The sequence below is a fragment of the Prunus avium genome, chromosome 5 (assembly GCF_965620075.1).
Source record: "Prunus avium chromosome 5, drPruAviu1.hap1.1, whole genome shotgun sequence".
Taxonomy (NCBI): domain Eukaryota; kingdom Viridiplantae; phylum Streptophyta; class Magnoliopsida; order Rosales; family Rosaceae; genus Prunus; species Prunus avium.
The window spans coordinates 26,267,856-26,287,234 of record NC_142288.1 but is presented as its reverse complement, the minus strand read 5'-3'; the positions used below and the strand labels follow the sequence as shown (position 1 = coordinate 26,287,234).

At 41.1% G+C, this 19,379-nt stretch overlaps 1 protein-coding gene and 1 long non-coding RNA gene across 3 annotated transcripts; one reads left to right on the top strand and one right to left on the bottom strand.

Moving 5' to 3' along the window:
* Positions 1–1,505: 1,505 nt before the first annotated feature.
* Positions 1,506–4,286, top strand: LOC110766838 (galactinol--sucrose galactosyltransferase-like). Its single transcript, XM_021970235.2, is given in 5 exon segments — positions 1,506–2,789; positions 2,976–3,153; positions 3,226–3,590; positions 3,711–4,058; positions 4,060–4,286. Coding segments are annotated over 5 exon segments (2,400 nt in total). The 3' UTR covers positions 4,285–4,286.
* LOC148294580 (uncharacterized) lies at positions 2,867–6,871 on the bottom strand. Of its 2 annotated transcripts, XR_015835816.1 has the most exons (4): positions 6,780–6,871; positions 5,295–6,247; positions 3,662–4,595; positions 2,867–3,581 (listed from the first exon to the last, which is right to left on the bottom strand). It is a non-coding gene; the product is annotated as an uncharacterized LOC148294580 (long non-coding RNA). The 2 variants fall into 2 exon arrangements; XR_015835815.1 differs by having other exon boundaries at positions 5,295–6,856.
* Positions 6,872–19,379: the final 12,508 nt, after the last annotated feature.

Sequence of the window (19,379 nt, the reverse complement as noted above, 5' to 3'; positions counted from 1 at the left end):
ATACGTGCAATTGAATTTAAAACGACTCGAACTTTGGTGCAAGAAGATGACTTAACTGCCTTGATCAATTATTTTAACTCACGTTTGGAAATTTCACGAAATATTATTCGATAATATAGCGGTAGATTTTGTTTCCAACAATACCAATACCTTTGGCAAGGCACTATAATAAATTTGAGACAGGAGGCAGCACACGTGAGTGAGAGCGTGTTCAGGTGAAGTTTGTACTTAGTGACCATTAAGTAGCGAAACGGGGTCGTCTTTAGAGGGGTAAGTGGGCACTCGGTAGCAACGCTGTGGCCTAACAGCTTTGGTGGCTCATGCAGCGCTGACGTGTCATGGCGTTAGAGTGCCACGTGGGGGAACTAGAGGCTGAGGTGTCTGTTTGTGGGGTCACTTAGGTCGCAGGTGGATACATGGACCCGTCGGGAACTTGTAAGCAATGTTTTTGTTACACCTGTCTTCCATCCAAGCTTGGAACAATGTTATGGGCGTGTTTTTTTATTTGTTCTTTTCTAAACAAATGGACTTGTCTGGGCGTGGATTTCGTTATATCGGATTTAAAAAACAAAAAAATACAAAAAACTAGAAAACGAAACAAAATGTCATTAATGTGGGTAGAAGGAAAAACTATGTGCAAATTGAGGTAACATTATTTTGATATTCCACCCAATTACGCTATGTGAGGCGTAATAACTCAATTTTTTTTATTTGACATAACGCAAAACATGGCTATCTCTATTTTACATAAGTTTTTATATCAAAATCGGGCTTTCTCTATTTCACATAAGTTTTTATGGGATAAGAGCATAGTGTAATAACTTTTCTTTTAACATAATGTAATATTTGATTGAAATAGCAAAACAATGTTATTTTCGTTTTCCACAAGTTTTTATGGTAGGAGGAAATCTCGCGGCCCACGGAATTTTATTATGGAGGAATCATATTGAAAAGATGGAGGAGTAAAGAAGCTCAACAACTGAACAAGAAAAATGAAACATCTAGAAAAGCAAGGAGAGATCCAGAAAACTATTCAAAAAAGAAACAAAGAAAAAGATTTACCAGTCTTCTCTTCTGCTAAAGTAGAGATTGTAGCTATAGACTCATTGCTAAATTACTTTGCTTTACACTAACCAATCCTACTTTGGCAAAAATAGTTCCCATAATAATAATATCCACTATATATAGTAGAACTTTGGTTACAGATTCTAACTTGTATACTTTATCAAATGTAGAACTTGGTAAAAGCCACCATTTACATCCATGACTCCCGCTACAACACTCACTTTGTTTCACTTTCACAACACAAAACGCATAACTTGCTGATTGCTTGGATATTTTGATCCTAATACTCACTTTGTTTCACGTCACATTGTTCCAAACCTCTTTATAAATCTCTATATAAACCCTTCTCTCCTCCTCCCCTTAATCACCAAACCAAGCCGCCACTCACTCACTTTCTCGCTCCCTTCATCTCCCTAACCTTAATTGCTAGCTAGCTCTCCATGGCTCCTCCAAGCCTAACCAAGAATGCCCTAGACCTAATAGACCTTGTGGACGACACTTCACAACTCCCAATAACTCTGCATGGAACGAGCTTTCTTGCTCGTGGCCACCCTTTCCTCACTGAAGTCCCTCTAAACATCATAGCCACCACCCCACCATCACCTTTCACCAACATCTCTTCAGACAACACTAAGACCAACAGTAACATGAACAAGACCACGTCCTCCGGCTGCTTCGTGGGCTTCGATGTCGATGAGCCCAAAAGCCGCCACGTGGTCCCCGTCGGGAAACTCAGAGGCATCAGGTTCATGAGCATTTTCAGGTTCAAGGTCTGGTGGACCACCCACTGGGCTGGAACTAGCGGAAACGACGTGGAGAACGAAACTCAGATGATACTTCTAGACAAAAACGACTTGGGGCGCCCTTATGTCCTGATCCTTCCGCTCCTCGAAGGACCCTTCAGAGCCTCACTCCAACCTGGCTCGCACAACAACGACTACTACGTGGACATGTGTGTGGAGAGCGGCTCGACACGTGTCAGCGCCTCCAGCTTCAGATCCTGCTTGTACATGCATGTTGGCGATGACCCATATAGTTTGGTCAAAGAGGCCGTGAAGGTGGTGAGGGTCCATTTGGGCACATTCAAACTCCTAGAGGAAAAAAATGTACCAAAAATAGTGGACAAGTTTGGATGGTGTACATGGGATGCATTTTATCTTATGGTGCACCCTAGAGGGGTCTGGGAAGGGGTGAAGGGCCTGGTGGAGGGTGGGTGCCCTCCGGGGCTCGTCCTAATCGACGACGGGTGGCAGTCGATCTGCCACGACGACGATCCAATCGGCCAAGAAGGCATGACCAGGACATCAGCTGGTGAGCAAATGCCATGCAGGCTGATTGATTTTAAAGAGAATTTCAAATTCAGAAGCTATGAGGGTAAAAAGAAGGGTGAGGTGGGTGTGTGTAGTAAGGGCATGGGTGCGTTTATCAAAGACTTGAAAGAGGAGTTTGGGAGTGTAGAGAATGTGTACGTGTGGCATGCGCTTTGTGGGTATTGGGGTGGGATTAGAGCTGGGACTAATAATCCGGAGTTGCCTGAGTGCAGGGTGATTAAGCCCAAGTTGTCACTGGGATTGGAGAGAACAATGGAGGACTTGGCGGTGGACAAGATTGTGAACAATGGAGTTGGGTTGGTTTTGCCGGAGGTGGCCCACAAGTTGTATGAGGGGATCCACTCTCATCTTCAATCGGTGGGGATTGACGGTGTCAAATTTGATGTCATACATGTAAGTTTATTCTCGAAAGCTCTAGCTTTTAACTTTATTTATTTCTTTTTCTTTAATTGGAAAAAAAATGTCACATACAGTATTATTTTTGCTTACATAGTAATGGTTCCAGTTTGGACACATGTGCAATCTAGAACTTACTTCATGCACCCTCATGAAACATTTTCATGCCATGGTTCGTTGCAGTTGCTTGAGATGCTATCCGAAGAGTTTGGTGGTCGAGTTGAGCTGGCTAAAGCTTATTACAAGGCACTGACTGATTCCATGCAGAAGCATTTCAATGGCAATGGAGTAATTGCCAGCATGCAGCACTGCAATGACTTCATGTACCTTGGAACAGAAGCCATATCACTTGGACGCGTTGGTACGTCTCTTACTAAGTTACATGCTAGCATTAGTAGTCCACACGAGTATTAATTTATTCACATTTATGTAGGGGATGATTTTTGGTCCGAGACCACGGGGGTAGCAGATGGGACATATTGGCTGCAAGGGTGTCACGCAGTGCATTGTGCCTACAATAGCTTGTGGATGGGCAACATCATACACCCAGATTGGGACATGTTTCAATCAACACACCCATGTGCTGAATTCCACGCTGCATCAAGAGCTATATCCGGAGGCCCAATCTACACCAGTGACTCTGTTGGGAAGCACAACTTCAAGCTTCTTAAGAGCCTTGTGTTGCCAGATGGCTCTGTATTGCGATGCCAGCACTATGCTCTTCCTACTAGGGATTGCCTCTTTGAAGACCCTGTGCATGATGGGAAAACCATGCTCAAAATTTGGAACCTAAAAAAAGTAAGACTAAGAAATGTTAGGGCCAGTCGTACATGCGTGTGAATTATACAATAGAGTAAAATTAAGATAACCTTTTGAGTTATAGTGCTAATTCAATCTTTTTGTATGATTTTGTGCCAGTACACTGGAGCATTGGGATTGTTTAATTGCCAAGGAGGAGGATGGTGCCCCAAATCCAGGCGCAACAAAAGTGCCCCTGAGTGCTCAAAGCCTTTGACCTGCTTGTCTGGCCCAAAAGATATAGAGTGGAACAATGGGAAGACCCCAATTTCAATCAAAGGAATGAATATATTTGCTGTGTACATGCATCAGCAAAAGAAGCTGAAGCTCTTGAAGCTTTCAGAGAAGGTAGAGATTTCGCTTCAGCCTTTTGATTTTGAGCTCCTCACTGTTTCTCCAGTGAGGGTTTTACCAAAGAAGTTGATCCAATTTGCTCCAATTGGGTTGGTGAACATGCTCAACACTGGTGGGTGCAATTCAGTCGCTGGAATTTGAGGATGAAGAAAACTCCTCAAATTTGGTGAGAATTGGAGTGAAGGGTTGTGGGGAGATGGGAGTGTTCGCTTCTGAAAAGCCAAGTGCTTGCAAGATTGATGGTGAGGAAGTGAAGTTTGATTTTGTTGATAAGATGGTCACAGTCCAAGTGCCATGGCCTAACTCTTCAACATCAACTGTGGTTGATTTCTTGTTCTGAGCTGAGCAAATGATAGAAATTTGTACTTGAGCCAATGATAATCAGATTTGTTATTGACAAGATCAATCTGTAATTCAAGTGTGTTTTTCTTTCTAACAAAACAGTCTAGCATGATAGATGTCCACCAAGTTCAACATGTCATTCTGGAAACACGACCCACCAAAACCAATGCATGTTCCACTTCAGTGACATTTGCTTGCTTGCACCAGGTGCTGAACATCAGGTTCTTTCCTCTGCATATACTGATTTGCTTTCCTCCATAAAAACAGCATTTAAACCCCCTACATGTCCATCACATTGGCGTACCAATTCTGAACATCGATATCGAAAGAGGAATGAATATAAGCGGACAAGCAAATATATTGAACCAAATAACCAAAACAGGACTTGGTCAACCAGGAGCTAATGCAACATAACGATCTCATGATGAGATTCTCATCTACCAATTTTGAAACAAGAATGTTTATCAAGGCATCAAATAAGAAAAATTAATAGTGAATAATAATCAACAACAAAAAAAGGAAGCCAATGGATTAATGGAGAAGAGAGAGGCACCCAAGAAGGAGTTATGAGGAGAAACAGGGAGAAGGAAGAGGCACGATATTAATGGAGAAAGATGAGAAGAGGCAGTGAAGATTATGATGGAAAGGGAGGCAGTGAAGAAGGGGAAGGAAGAGGCACTGATATTAATGGAGAGAGATGAGGCAGATAAGCAGAAAAAGAAGCAGAAGAAGAAGGAAGAGGCACTAGTAAAGAAAGATGAATAAAAATAACAAACAAGCATTGTGATTATGGACCAAATAACCAAAAAGTAGTTCATCTAGTAAGTAAGGGTTAATGCAAAGTAACAAACAAACCACCACAACTACCAGTGCCTCATAACAAGAACGCTTTAAATGTGACTCCTCATAACATTAAACATGACAAATAATGCATGACAGTCAACAAACAAAGAAAGAAAAAAGAAAGTAAGTCTATAACAACAAACAAATAATGCCTTTTCCTCTCACCCATAGAAACAATCTTCGATATTTTGCTTTGGTAACTTTAACTCCCACCCCAGGATTAGGGTCACTTTGGGGCATCTTCCCCTTGCAAAATGGTGTCACTTTGTGAAGCTTGAGAGAGATTAGTGTCACTGGGCAGTGGCTTGCCTTTCCCTACTACGAAGAAGATTCGTAATCAACACCAATCCCAGCCTGCAGAGCATTGCTCTCTCTGACTTCTCTCCCGCAATTAGCTCTCTCTCATTTCTCTTCCCTCAATTAGCTCTCTGCTTTAAGCAGAATGCAGCGAACCCTACACAGCTGACGGCATTGCTTGTGGTGGCTCCGTGGGAGGTCACCAGTGCCGCACAGTTCTACCAACAAGATTTTGGTGCTACGATCGCGAAGAATTTTCCACAGCTGGCTGAGATAAAGCTAGGATCAAACACCTTTATCATCACTGATAAGTCCTCGCCACACCTATTGGCGCCGATGCTGTGTCTCTAGCTAGAGTGCTATGATCTGGAAGCTTTGGCTAAGAAGCTTTTGACCGCCGAGCAATTCAAATTAGCTGTAACACCGATCGCCGAGGATTGCTTCGATCTTGAGGCACTCGTTTGGAATGTGAAGGATGAGTACATACATTTTTGGCAACTCACCAACTCCACCAACGCTAAGCGATACCGGATTGCTTATCATTGGTGCAATTGGTGGAGTTGCTGAGTTGCCAGAAATGTTCGTACTCATCCTTCACATTCCAAATGATTGCCTCATGATTGAAGCAATCATTGGAGATCGGTGTTGCAGCTAATTTGAATCGCTCATTAGCCAGAAGCTTCTTAGCCAAAGCTTCCGGATCAAAGCACTCTAGCCGGAGATACAGCATCGGCGGCGATAGGTGTGGCGAGGACTGATCAGTGATGATAAAGCTGTTTGATCCCAGCTTTGTTGTTAGAACCGTGCAAAAACTTTGAACTCTGGTGAAGAACAAGATAAAGTTATGTACAATCTATCAAGCCATTAGAATTAAAACCCAATTCCTGATCTCAAAGAATCACTCTCAATATCATTAACAAAAGTATGTACTAACTGAACCACAGAAATGAACATTCCTAAATTGAAAATTTTCACGAAATTCACACCACAACAAAAATCAAAATCAGTAAATTTTGGAAAATAAACGGTGAAAAGGCAAATGACATGAACACGAGTCATACCTAACACATGAGTTATACCAAACAAAAATAAAGCAGATTATAGCATAGCAAATGACATGAAAGCCCGTTCAGGTCACATTTCACCATTTGGGCTGTTCAGAGTCTATGTCTCAGTTCAAAACTACGTCCTGATAAAATCACATAAAGACTAAAATCTGAAGAAATATTGTTTGCAAAGGACATTTTAAAAGCTAAAATGAAACATATCAAACAGATCAACAAAGAAGAGAAGCAAAACGAGCTTTGATTCATTACAGAAGCTATTCTTTGGCAGAAGAATCAAATGCCTCACTTTTTTTTGGAGAGAGGGAGCGACGAGAGAGGGAGGAGAGAGAGAAAAAAAACTATAAAACACCACTTTTTTTGTTTTATGGAGTGTCTTTTTTGTTGGTGAATAAAAGGGGGTTTAATCCCCAAACAAAGCAAACTACTCATAGTGGTTTAAACAAACCATCCGAGTCTTACGACTCTTAGGAACAGCCAACAAGTCATCTAAATTTTTTGAAACAGTACATACACGAGCATAATCAAACACACATAGGCCCAAGTCGAAGTTATAGCTCAAGTTAGCTAAACAATCAGCCACCCCATTCTTCTCCATGTAAACATGGAGGACTGAGCAGTTACCAATCAGATTTATCATCTCACAACAACTAGGTAGGAGAGTAGCAAGAGGATGGAGAGCTTGCAAGGCATGCTTTTGGATAAGGAGTTTTTGAGTTTGTTTTGGGTTTGAGTTTTTGAAAATGGGCCTACCAAACTGGTTTTTTTAAACTTTGGACTTAAAATCTAATTTTCAGTTTATAAAATTGGATTTGAGTAGGATATCAAACGGGCCTAAGCTATTTTGGCAGAAGAATCAAATACAGAAGCTATGCTGTTTTCACCTTTTCATTTCTGCTTTAGTTTTCAGAGATTAAATCAACCAAAAACCTTTGATACAATATGACATGCATAACCTGGCCAAAGAAACCATGACATGCGCACATATTCTACTTGAGAGAGAGAGAGAGAGAGAGAGAGAGAGAGCTTACAGAATGAGATGGTTAGGTGAGGAGGAAGGGATGAGATGAAGACTGGGGTTGGATATTTAATTTTATTTGTGACTTGTTCCAATCAACACACGCATGTGCGGATTCCATGCTGCATTAAGAGCTATCTCCGGAGGCCCAATCTACATCAGTGACTCTGTCGGAGCACAACTTCAAGATGCCAGCACTACGCACTTCCTACCAGGGATTGCCTCTTTGAAGACCCTGTACATGATGGCAAAACCATGCTCAAAATTTGGAACCTAAACAAAGTAAGACACTCGTAGAAAAGCTAGCGTTAGTCATACATACGTGATAATTATAAGATAGAGTAAAATTAGGATACCCTTTTGAGTTATAGTGCTAATTCAAAGTTTTTTTTCGGTTATGTATGATTTTGTGCTAGCACACTGGAGCTTTGGGATTGTTTAATTGTCAAGGAGGAGGATGGTACCACAAATCCAGGCGCTACAAAAGCGCCCCTGAGTGCTCAAGGCATGTGACTTCCTTGGAAGGCCCAAAAGATGTAGAGTGTATTGTGAATTAGAATGACTAACTCACTGCCCTTTTAAGATCTTGTTGTTGATGGACTTTGGACAAAGAACTCAATGATGGATGAGTCTTACACACACACACAGAAATTAACCAAGCACAAATGACACAAGTGTTTATAGAGGTTCAGCAAATTGCCTACATCCTCTTTGGTGATCACCTTGAGAAATTTCACTAATGAAGATAGGTTACAACTTTGGTTTACAAAAGGAAACCCCCTTAGAACACTACCCTCACAATCTGTTTCTATCACACCCTTGCTCAACACCTTGATACACTTAGAGAACTCTCTTTCTCTCCCCTTAGTTTTTCTGAACACACAACTAAAACTTCAGCTCTCACTCAACTTGGAATACCAGCTTCTTCCACTTACAATTATTCAACTTGTTTTCTCCTCTTGTGTTATCTTACTTCACCCCATTTCCTACACAAGCCAATAGACAAGAGATAAGATATCAGCTTGTCCTCCACGTTCTTCCCTTTAGTCACCACTTAGACTAAATGTCAGATCAAGTAGGTAAATAGAATCCAAATCAGCCACCTCCCACTTACACCAGAAAATGGAGAGTGATATCTTTGAAATAAGATAACCAATTAGCCATGAGTGCTCTCCCAACTATCCAGCAGGTAGTCAACGTTCATTTAACTCAGAAGTGACCCACTAAGCCTCTGAAATCTTGTGGAAAGCGATAGCCATTGAAAACACTGTTGAAAACGCGTAAGAAATCGTCACAGCACGACTGGGACGACCGGTCGCCAGGAACTGGCGACCGGTCGCTTTTGGTTTTTCCTCCAGACCTTGAATCTGCTTCTAAACGACCGGTCGCAAATGCTAAGCGACCGGTCGCTAGCTTCCTGCGACCGGTCGCAAAGAACTGGCGACCGGTCGCTCGTTGATGTTGCTCCAGACTTCGAACCTGCTTCAAAACGACCGGTCGCAAATGCCTAGCGACCGGTCGCTTTTAGGCAGATTCAAAATCTTCCTTTCAGCGCCAAAACCAACCTTGTATCCTTAGGTGAGCCATTTTCCCAACAATCTCCACCATGGCGAGCCTAATACTCCTTGTGGACATCATTGCCTTCTAGGACATCTGTAATGTCTTGAGAATCGTCCTAATAACTCTCAAGAACTCCACCTCAATCTTTAGCATGTAACAAGATTGAGCAAGCTCAAACAATGCTTGAACTTAGCTGTTGTGACTGGCTTTGTTAGGCAATCTGAAGCGTTCTCATTTGTATGAACCTTCAGTATTGTGATGTCTCCATCATTCACCCAATCCCTTATCCGGTGGTATCTCACATCAATGTGTTTGGACCTCCCATGGAACACTTGATTCTTCACCAAGCAAATAGCACTTTGACTGTCACTTAGAATCACCACCAAGTCTTGAGCTATCCCGAATTCCTTTGCCAATCTCTTCAGCCATACCGCTTCTTTTGAAGCTTCCGTTAAAGCCATATACTCCGCTTCCGTAGTAGACAAGGCACTAACCGATTGTAACACTGCTCTCCAACTAATCGGTCCTCCACCACAAGTGAAGACATATCCTGTGGTGGATCTCCTCTTGTCTAGATCTCCTGCATAATCAGAATCTACATACCCCGACACACATGCCTTTACTTGTTGTCTTTCAAACAATATCCCAAGCCTTTTGGTGCCCTTCAAGTACCTGAGAATCCATTTTGCTGCTGTCCAATGTTGCCTTCCAGGATTCGCCATATACCTTGACACCACACTAACGGCTTGGGCTAAGTCGGGGCGTGTGCACACCATTGCATACATGAGACACCCTACCAAGCTTGCATATGGAACTTTACTCATTTCCTCCTTCTCCACATTCGTAGAAGGACATTCTTTTGCACTTAACTTAAAATGCTCCGCCAAAGGAGTAGACACCGGTTTGCAATCCATCATATTAAACCTTTCAAGTACCTTGGAAATATACTTGCTTTGTGACAGCCACAACTTGCCTTCCTTTCTGTCTCTCCTTATCTCCATTCCTAGGATCTTTTGTGCAGCACCAAGATCCTTCATGTCAAACTCCCTTCCAAGTAATGTCTTCAAATTCTGGATTTTTGACATGTCCTTACATGCAATTAGCATGTCATCAACATAAAGAAGCAAAAGGATGAAGTTACCATCCTTGAATGCATGAGAGTACACACAACAATCAGATTCACATCTTCTATACCCAATCTTCATCATGTAAGAATCGAAGCACTTGTTCCACTGCCTTGGAGATTGCTTCAGTCCATACAAAGACTTCTTCAACCTGCAAACCAGATTTTCCTTCCCTGCTTCAATGAACCCTTGAGGTTGGCTCATGTAGATGTCTTCCTCCAATTCACCATGAAGGAAAGCAGTCTTCACATCCATTTGCTCCACCTCCATGTCCTCTTGTGCTACTATGGAGAGTAGTAGTCGTATAGAAGTATGTTTCACCACCGGAGAGAAGATTTCATCATAATCAACTCCCTCCTTTTGCAAGAATCCTTTTGCCACCAACCGAGCTTTGAATAAGGTGGCACCCTTCTCATGCATTTCTTCTTTCTTCCTAAACACCCATTTGCAGCCAATAACCTTGCGACCTTTGGGTTTAGGAACTAACTCCCAAACTGAGTTTTGGTGTAGAGATTCCATCTCTTGCATCATAGCTTCCATCCAACTTTCCCGTTCCTTGTTCTCAACAGCTTCTTGGAACGTGGTTGGTTCTTCTTCACTAGCATTTAGGGCATAGTGAACTGCATCCGTCTCCCATCCAAACCTTTGAGGTGGTTTGATGGTTCTCTTGGGCCTAGATCGAGCTATAGATGATGGCTCCACCTGTTCTTGAGCCTCTTCTTCTTCTTGAGTGTGTTGTTGATGCTGCCCAGCTTCTTCCTCTTCAATGTCAGACTCCACCTCCTCCTGAACGTCTTCAGTTGGCTGTTTCCGTGAAGTCTTTCTTGACACCTTCTTGAGTGGAACTTCAATGGTTGTTTCTTTCTCAACAACATCCTCTTTTGCCTCTGAATTCTTGACTTTGTTCATAGGTATGGTCTTCTCATCAAACACAACATTTCTGCTGAGTATCTTCTTGTGGTTCACTGGATCCCACAGCTTGTAGCCCTTCACACCACTCTCAAATCCGATGAAAATACATTCAAGAGACTTTGGCTTCAACTTGGATCTTTCATCACTAGGAATAAGTGCATATGCACTGCACCCAAACACCTTAAGATTCGAATAATCAATTGACCTTTTAGACCATACCTCCTCTGCACACTTGAACTCAAGATTTCTTGAAGGCGATCGGTTAACCAAATAGGCAGCGTGGTTAACTGTTTCTGCCCAAAAAGATTCGGGCAACCCTGCATGAATTCTCATACATCTCTCACGCTCCATGAGAGTTCGGTTCATCCTCTCCGCAGCTCCATTTTGTTGGGGTGTCTTCTTCACGGTAAAGTGCCTCTTAATGCCTTCACTTTTGCAAAACTCAAGGAACTTGCTGTCCTTGTATTCACCACCATTGTCACTCTTTAGGATCTTGATCTTTCTTCCGGTTAGGTTCTCTACTTCCGCCTTCCACTCTTTGAATTTGGTGAAGACCTCAGATTTCTCCTTCATGAAGTAGACCCAAACCTTCCTGGAAAAATCATCCAAGAAAGTCACAAAATAGCGAGCTCCACCCTTCGATTTAACTGGTGATGGCCCCCATACATCCGTGTGAATATAATCTAGCACACCCGTGCTTTCTTCCTCTTTGTTTCGCTGCTTGAAAGCTATTTTTGATTGTTTTCCCATGGTACAAAATCTGCAGAACTCAAGCTTGCAACTTTGAACACCTTTCAACAATTTTCTGTTGTGTAGTTCCTGCATGCCCCTCTCACTCATGTGCCCTAGCCTCAAATGCCAAAGCTGAGTTTCATCTTCCGAGTCCTTACTTGTAGATACAGCTGCTCCACCTATGATTGTTGTACCACACAACCTATATAGACAATTAGGTTGAATCTCTCCCTTCATAATCACAAGTGAACCTTTTGAGACTATGAGTTTCCCTCCATTTGCTTTGAATGAATAACCATTCTTATCAAGAGTTCCAAGGGAAATGAGATTCTTACGCAACTTTGGAATGTGCCTTACCATTCCAAGCGTCCTAACAGCCCCATCATGCATCTTTACCTTGATTGTACCGGTTCCTTTGACTCTACACATTGAGCCATCCCCCATCATCACTTCACTGCTATCTTCTTTCTCATACGTGTCAAACCACTCCTTGTTTGAGCACATATGATATGAGCATCCGGAATCCAAAATCCAATCGGAAGAGGAACACCTTGAAGAATTAGCCAATGCATTTGTTTTAACATTGCTATTAACACACAAAAGCTCACCATCACTTTCCGTGACATCCTCAGCTGTGTTTGCTGCATTCTTCCCTTTGTTCTTCTTCTCCTTCCATATGGGGCAATTCTTTTTCCAATGCTCCTTTGACCCACACTCGAAACAGCCATCTTTCGCCTTGGATTTGGACCTTCCTCTATTGCCTTTCTTGCCTTCACGCCTCTTTGAACGACCTCTCTCTCCGGTCTTTGCAACTAGACCTTCACCTTGAGAGTTTTCTCCCGAACGTTGAGTCATCCTATGGTGTGTCATGATGTCTTGCACCACAGGCTCAAAATCAAGAGTAACCTTTCCGAACATAAGAGTGGTTCGGAAGTGTTTATAGGACGAAGGTAAGGATGTCAACAACATGAGAGCCTTATCCTCCGGACTATAATTCACATCCATTCTCTGCAAGTCAGCAACACATCTATTGAAACTACTTAGATGTTCCATTAGATTTCCTCCCTCCTCCATCTTAAGATTCAGGAGTTCTTCCTTGAGGAAGAGTTTGTTGGACAACGATTTCCCTGCAAACATCTCTTCGAGCTTCTCCCATGTTTGCTTCGCTGTATCCTTTATCACGTTGATGAGCACCTCATCGGAGAGATAGTTTTCGATAGCTCCTCTGGCTAACTCGTCAAGAACTCCCCACTCATCATCCGTCATGCTTGCTGGCTTCTTCTCCTTGCCAACCAACACAACATGGAGTTGTTGTTGTGTAAGAGCTGACTTCATCCTTCGTTGCCAAAGAGTGAAGTTCTCCTTCCCTGTGAAAGGCTTTAACTCCACCTTCATGCTTGCTGCCTGTGGTGGCTTCAGATGCTGTGAACTGCTACCACTCTCAGCTTCCATGTCACTTGCCATCTTCAACACACTAGCACTCCAAGAGAAGAACTAGCTCCAGCTGCCAAACACAGCTCTGATACCACTTATTGTGAATTAGAATGACTAACTCACTGCCCTTTTAAGATCTTGTTGTTGATGGACTTTGGACAAAGAACTCAATGATGGATGAGTCTTACACACACACACAGAAATTAACCAAGCACAAATGACACAAGTGTTTATAGAGGTTCAGCAAATTGCCTACATCCTCTTTGGTGATCACCTTGAGAAATTTCACTAATGAAGATAGGTTACAACTTTGGTTTACAAAAGGAAACCCCCTTAGAACACTACCCTCACAATCTGTTTCTATCACACCCTTGCTCAACACCTTGATACACTTAGAGAACTCTCTTTCTCTCCCCTTAGTTTTTCTGAACACACAACTAAAACTTCAGCTCTCACTCAACTTGGAATACCAGCTTCTTCCACTTACAATTATTCAACTTGTTTTCTCCTCTTGTGTTATCTTACTTCACCCCATTTCCTACACAAGCCAATAGACAAGAGATAAGATATCAGCTTGTCCTCCACGTTCTTCCCTTTAGTCACCACTTAGACTAAATGTCAGATCAAGTAGGTAAATAGAATCCAAATCAGCCACCTCCCACTTACACCAGAAAATGGAGAGTGATATCTTTGAAATAAGATAACCAATTAGCCATGAGTGCTCTCCCAACTATCCAGCAGGTAGTCAACGTTCATTTAACTCAGAAGTGACCCACTAAGCCTCTGAAATCTTGTGGAAAGCGATAGCCATTGAAAACACTGTTGAAAACGCGTAAGAAATCGTCACAGCACGACTGGGACGACCGGTCGCCAGGAACTGGCGACCGGTCGCTTTTGGTTTTTCCTCCAGACCTTGAATCTGCTTCTAAACGACCGGTCGCAAATGCTAAGCGACCGGTCGCTAGCTTCCTGCGACCGGTCGCAAAGAACTGGCGACCGGTCGCTCGTTGATGTTGCTCCAGACTTCGAACCTGCTTCAAAACGACCGGTCGCAAATGCCTAGCGACCGGTCGCTTTTAGGCAGATTCAAAATCTTCCTTTCAGCGCCAAAACCAACCTTGTATCCTTAGGTGAGCCATTTTCCCAACAGAGTGGAACAATGGGAAGACCCCAATTTCAATCAAAGGAATGAACATATTTGCTGTCACCAGCAAAAGAAGCTGAAGCTCTTGAAGCTTTCAGAGAAGGTAGAGATTTCGCTTCAGCCTTTTGATTATGAGCTCACTGTTTCTCCAGTGAGGGTTTTGCCGTAGAAGTTGATCCAATGTGCTCCAATTGGATTGGTGAACATGCTCAACACTGGTGGTGCAATTCAGTCGCTGGAATTTGAGAATGAAGAAAACTCCTCAAATTTGGTGAGAATTGGAGTGTTTGCTTCAGAAAAGCCAAGTGCTTGTAAGATTGATGAAGAGGAGTTGAAGTTTGAGTTTGTTGATAAAATGGTCACAGTCCAAGTGCCATGGCCTAATTAACTCTTCAACATCAACTGTCGTGGATTTCTTGTTCTGAGCTGAGCAAATGAAAGAAATTTGTACTTGAGCCAATGAGAATCAGATTTGTTATTGGCAAGATCAATCTGTAATTCAAGTGTGTTTTTCATTCTAACAAAACAGTCTAGCATGATATGTGTTAGACGGGAGATCAAACTATGTGGAGTTTATCTGGTGGCAATTCACCATCACCGATTAGTATGGAGCTCGCCAGTTGTCTTCATCCCACGAAGCACCTGTGCCAAATATGCTTAAATGTTCAGTATCTCTGCCACTGATAGGCAAGGAAGGATGACCAATTGCATATATTTATTACAGATGAAGTAGATGCTACTGATTAAATCAAAGTGGATGTCAATGCCTGAATAACTAGAAGCAAACAGAGTGGCAAACCTTCATCAAAAACATTTTAAACTTGATCTAACTGCAGCATCATGGTCATCCGAAATCAGTTTGTTCCAACAAACAAACCCATTTGGTAAGTATAACTTTGGAATATCAATGCTAAAATGCTACAATGCTAGTAAAATCAATTTTGTAGTTTCAAATTTCAATATCCAGAAGATGAGTGAGTGAGGATAATGGGCAGAAGATAAACATTTGAAATGAAAGTGTGCATTTAGTTGCAATTATATATGCATACCCTAATGCATGCATGCATACATACACAAAAAAGCTATAGGAATTGCAATGTCACACCTGAAAGAAGAGCTTCTGTGCATACATTTTCATTCATTCATGTGCCAAAGGAAAAGGCTCTTCTTCCTTTTGCAAAAAAAAAAAAACGGAAGTTTGAGAGAGAATAGTGAGTGTCACAGCACAGCACAGGGCCCTTTCCAACCCCAGCCAGGCTGCAGACTGCAGAGCACTGCATGGCATTCCCATTCATTCACCAATCAATCAATAACTAACTCGGACCTGAATTAAATATTAAACCAAAATGAAATCCGACTCCCGAAGATTACATACACATAACTAACTCTGGCGCTTCCCCCTTACGTTCTGTTATATATAAACCCAAAGCCGTGCGCACCTCATTGTAATTTTTGAAATTCTGCTCTGCTCTGCTCTGCTCTGCTCTCTCTCTCTCTCTCTCTCTCTCTCTCTTAAGCTTCCATTCAATGGCGGAGCCCCATCCACCGAAGAAGTTTAAGAGATCGCTAAGAAGTTTTTGGTGCTGCGTTCAAAGAAAAATATTCTGAAGAGATCGCTAAGAAGGCTGCAATAAATCTAGGATCAAGCAGCTTTATCATCACTGATAAGTCCTTCCGAGACCTGCAAACCTTTGTATACGTTTAAAATGCCAGGATCCGCAATCTTTGAATGCGAGGATTCTTTGAGGCGGATTCAAATATGGTAAGACACCGACGACTATAGATTTCCCCGATCCTGACGGATTTCGCATTTGGAACGTGAAGGACAAGTTCGGACATTCATTGCAACTCGGCAACAACAACACATGTAAGCAATCCAATGTCGTTTCCAAGTTTTGAAGCTAGGATCAACTAGCTTTATCATCACTGATCATAAATTCAATCGTGATTAGCTAAACCTAGGCTCAATCACATTTATCATCACAAATTATGATGATGGGTCATACATGGTGAAGAAGGTATGATTTAATCATTAAATAAGCATGTGACATGGCGTTCGATGCGCCAATGGCCCATGAAGACATGAGGACAGCACTTATTGCAACTTTTAAAAGCAAAAGCATAACAGAGATGAACATGTGACAAAAGCAACAACAGCTTGGAAAAAGAAAAGTACGAGAGTCTACTATAGTAAGAATTCAAATGAGTCTTTTACTTCCGTTTAATTTGCTTAGTAATTCTTTTAATCATTAATCTATACCGAGGTTATGAATGTCGTAATGTTCTACACATCAACTTTTTGTGCTACGATCATTGTTGAGATGAATTTTCCCGAGTCGATTGAGCAGTTCAAGTGTGATCAACTAAACCTAGACTCAATCACATTTATCATAACTGATTATGATGATAGGATTGAGCAGTTCAAGTGTGATCAACTAAACCTAGACTCAATCACATTTATCATAACTGATTATGATGATAGGTCCTACGATGGTGAAGAAGCTGTGATTTAATGATTAAAAGAGGATGCAACATGGAGTTCGATGAGCCAATGGCCCATGAAGATAGTAGGACAACGCTTATTGCAGCTTTGAAGAAGCAACAACAGAATAGAGATGAAGATATGACAAAAGCAGCAGAGCAACATCTTGGAAAAAGAAAAGTATGTGAATCTACGGGTAAGAATTCAAATGAGTCATATTTTACTTATGTTTAATTTGCTCAGTAATTCTTTTTTATCATTAATCTATATCGAGGTTATGAATTTCGTATTGTTCTACAAATCAACTTTTGGTGCTAGGATTATTGCCAATACGAATTTTCCCGAGTCGATTGAGCAGTTCAAGTGTGATGAGGTAAAGCTAGGCTTAATCACATTTCTCATCACGGATTATGATGATAGATCCTACGATGATGAAGATGGTGTGTTACAGAGCTTAAAGATAGGAACTGATTGTTATTCAAATTTTGTAATCTTGTAAAATTGTTATAAATACAAGCATGATTACACTTGTTGAGGTGTGCAATTCAGTCCAAAATATTAACATAGTGTGATTATTTAATTTGACTTTTTTCTTTTTCTGCATAGGTGGTCTTAGGATAGGTAATGATGGTTTTCTTTGTGACGGGCGCATTCAAGCTACATATATTTCTGAGGATTGTCACATAGCACATATGTTAAATGACTTACCATGCACATCGCGTGTAATGTTGCATGTTTTATCAAAACCTGAATTTTTGAGCCGGTATAAAAAAATAAAAGAAGAAAAAAGCTGGGAAACCCATGGTAGAAGAGACATATTTGATTGGTGGTTTGAAAAATGCGTGGAAGACCTTGTTGTAGTGGACTATCTGTTCAGCAGGGAAATTGCCTCTTATCTGAAGGAAAAAGAAAAAAAAGATATTGAGGTATGATAGTTGGCCTAGTCAATGACTTTGCAAATATTTGCCTCGAGTGTACATAAGCTACAGATGATGGATCCGTACGGATGTCACATGACTTTAGGCATGCCACTGACCGACAAAGCCATTAGCAAACTACTCATTGCTTCACAATATAGATAATATAGAGAGCGATAGGTTTTACTTTGAAATTTTTAGCAGTTGTTGATAAATAATTTGGGTAATCGGTACATTTTGATTTTATAAACTAGAACTTTAATCCTTTGAGGATATGACAAAAGCAAAATGGTGATGTAAATATGACAAAAGTAGCAAAGCATAACAGTTATTCTTTTTAATCATTAATCTATACCGAGGTTATGAATGTCGTAATGTTCTACAAATCAACCTTTTGTGCTGCGATCATTGCTAGATGAATTTTCCCGAGTCGATTGAGCATTTCAAGTGTGATTAGCTAAACCTAGGCTCAATCACATTTATCATAACTGATTATGAGGATAGGTCCTACGATGATGAAAATGGTGTGATTTAATGATTAAATGAGGATGTGACATGGAGTTCGATGTGCCAATGGCCCATGAAGGTAGGGCGACAACACTTATTGAAGCTTTGAATAAGCAAAAGCATAACGAGATATGATAAAAGCAGCAAAACAATAGCTTGGAAAAAGAAAAGTATGTGAATCTACCGATAAGAATTCAGATGAGTCATATTTTACATATGTTTAATTTGCTCAGTAATTCTTTTTTATCATTAATCTATATCGAGGTTATGAATGGCGTATTGTTCTACAAATCAACGTTTGGTGCTAGGATTATTACCGAGATGAATTTTTCCGAGTCGATTGAGCAGTTCAAGTGTGATGAGGTAAAACTAGGCTTAATCACATTTATCAACACAAATTATGATGATAGGTCCTACGATGATGAAGATTGTGTGTTACAGAGCTTAAAGATAGGAACTGATTGTTATTTAAATTTTGTAATCTTGTAAAATTGTTATTGAGTCCAAAATATTAACATAGTGTGATTATTTAATTTGACTTTTTACTTTTTCTGCATAGGTGGTCTTGGGATAGGTAATGATGGTTTTCTTTATGGCGAGCGCACTCAAGCTATGTATATTTCCGAGGATTGTCGCATAGCACATATGTTAAATAACTTCCCATGAACATCGCGTGTAATGTTGCAAGTTTTATTAAAATCTGAATTTTTGAGCAGGTATAAAAAAATCAGCCCGGAAACCCGTGGTGGATGGGACATATTTGATTGGCGGTTTGAAAAATGTGTGGAAGACCTTGTTGTAGTGGACTATTTGTTTAGCAGGGAAATTGCCTCTTATCTGAAGGGAAAAAAAAATAGATATGGAGGAATGATAGTTGGCCTAGCCAATGACTTTGCAAATATTTGCCTGAGTGTACATAAGCTACATATGATGGATGAGTACGGATGTCACATGACTTTGGGCATGCCACTAACCGAAGAAGCTATTAGCAAACTACTCATTGCTTCTCAATATAGAAAATATAGAGAGCGAGAAATTTTACTTTGAAATTTTTAGTAG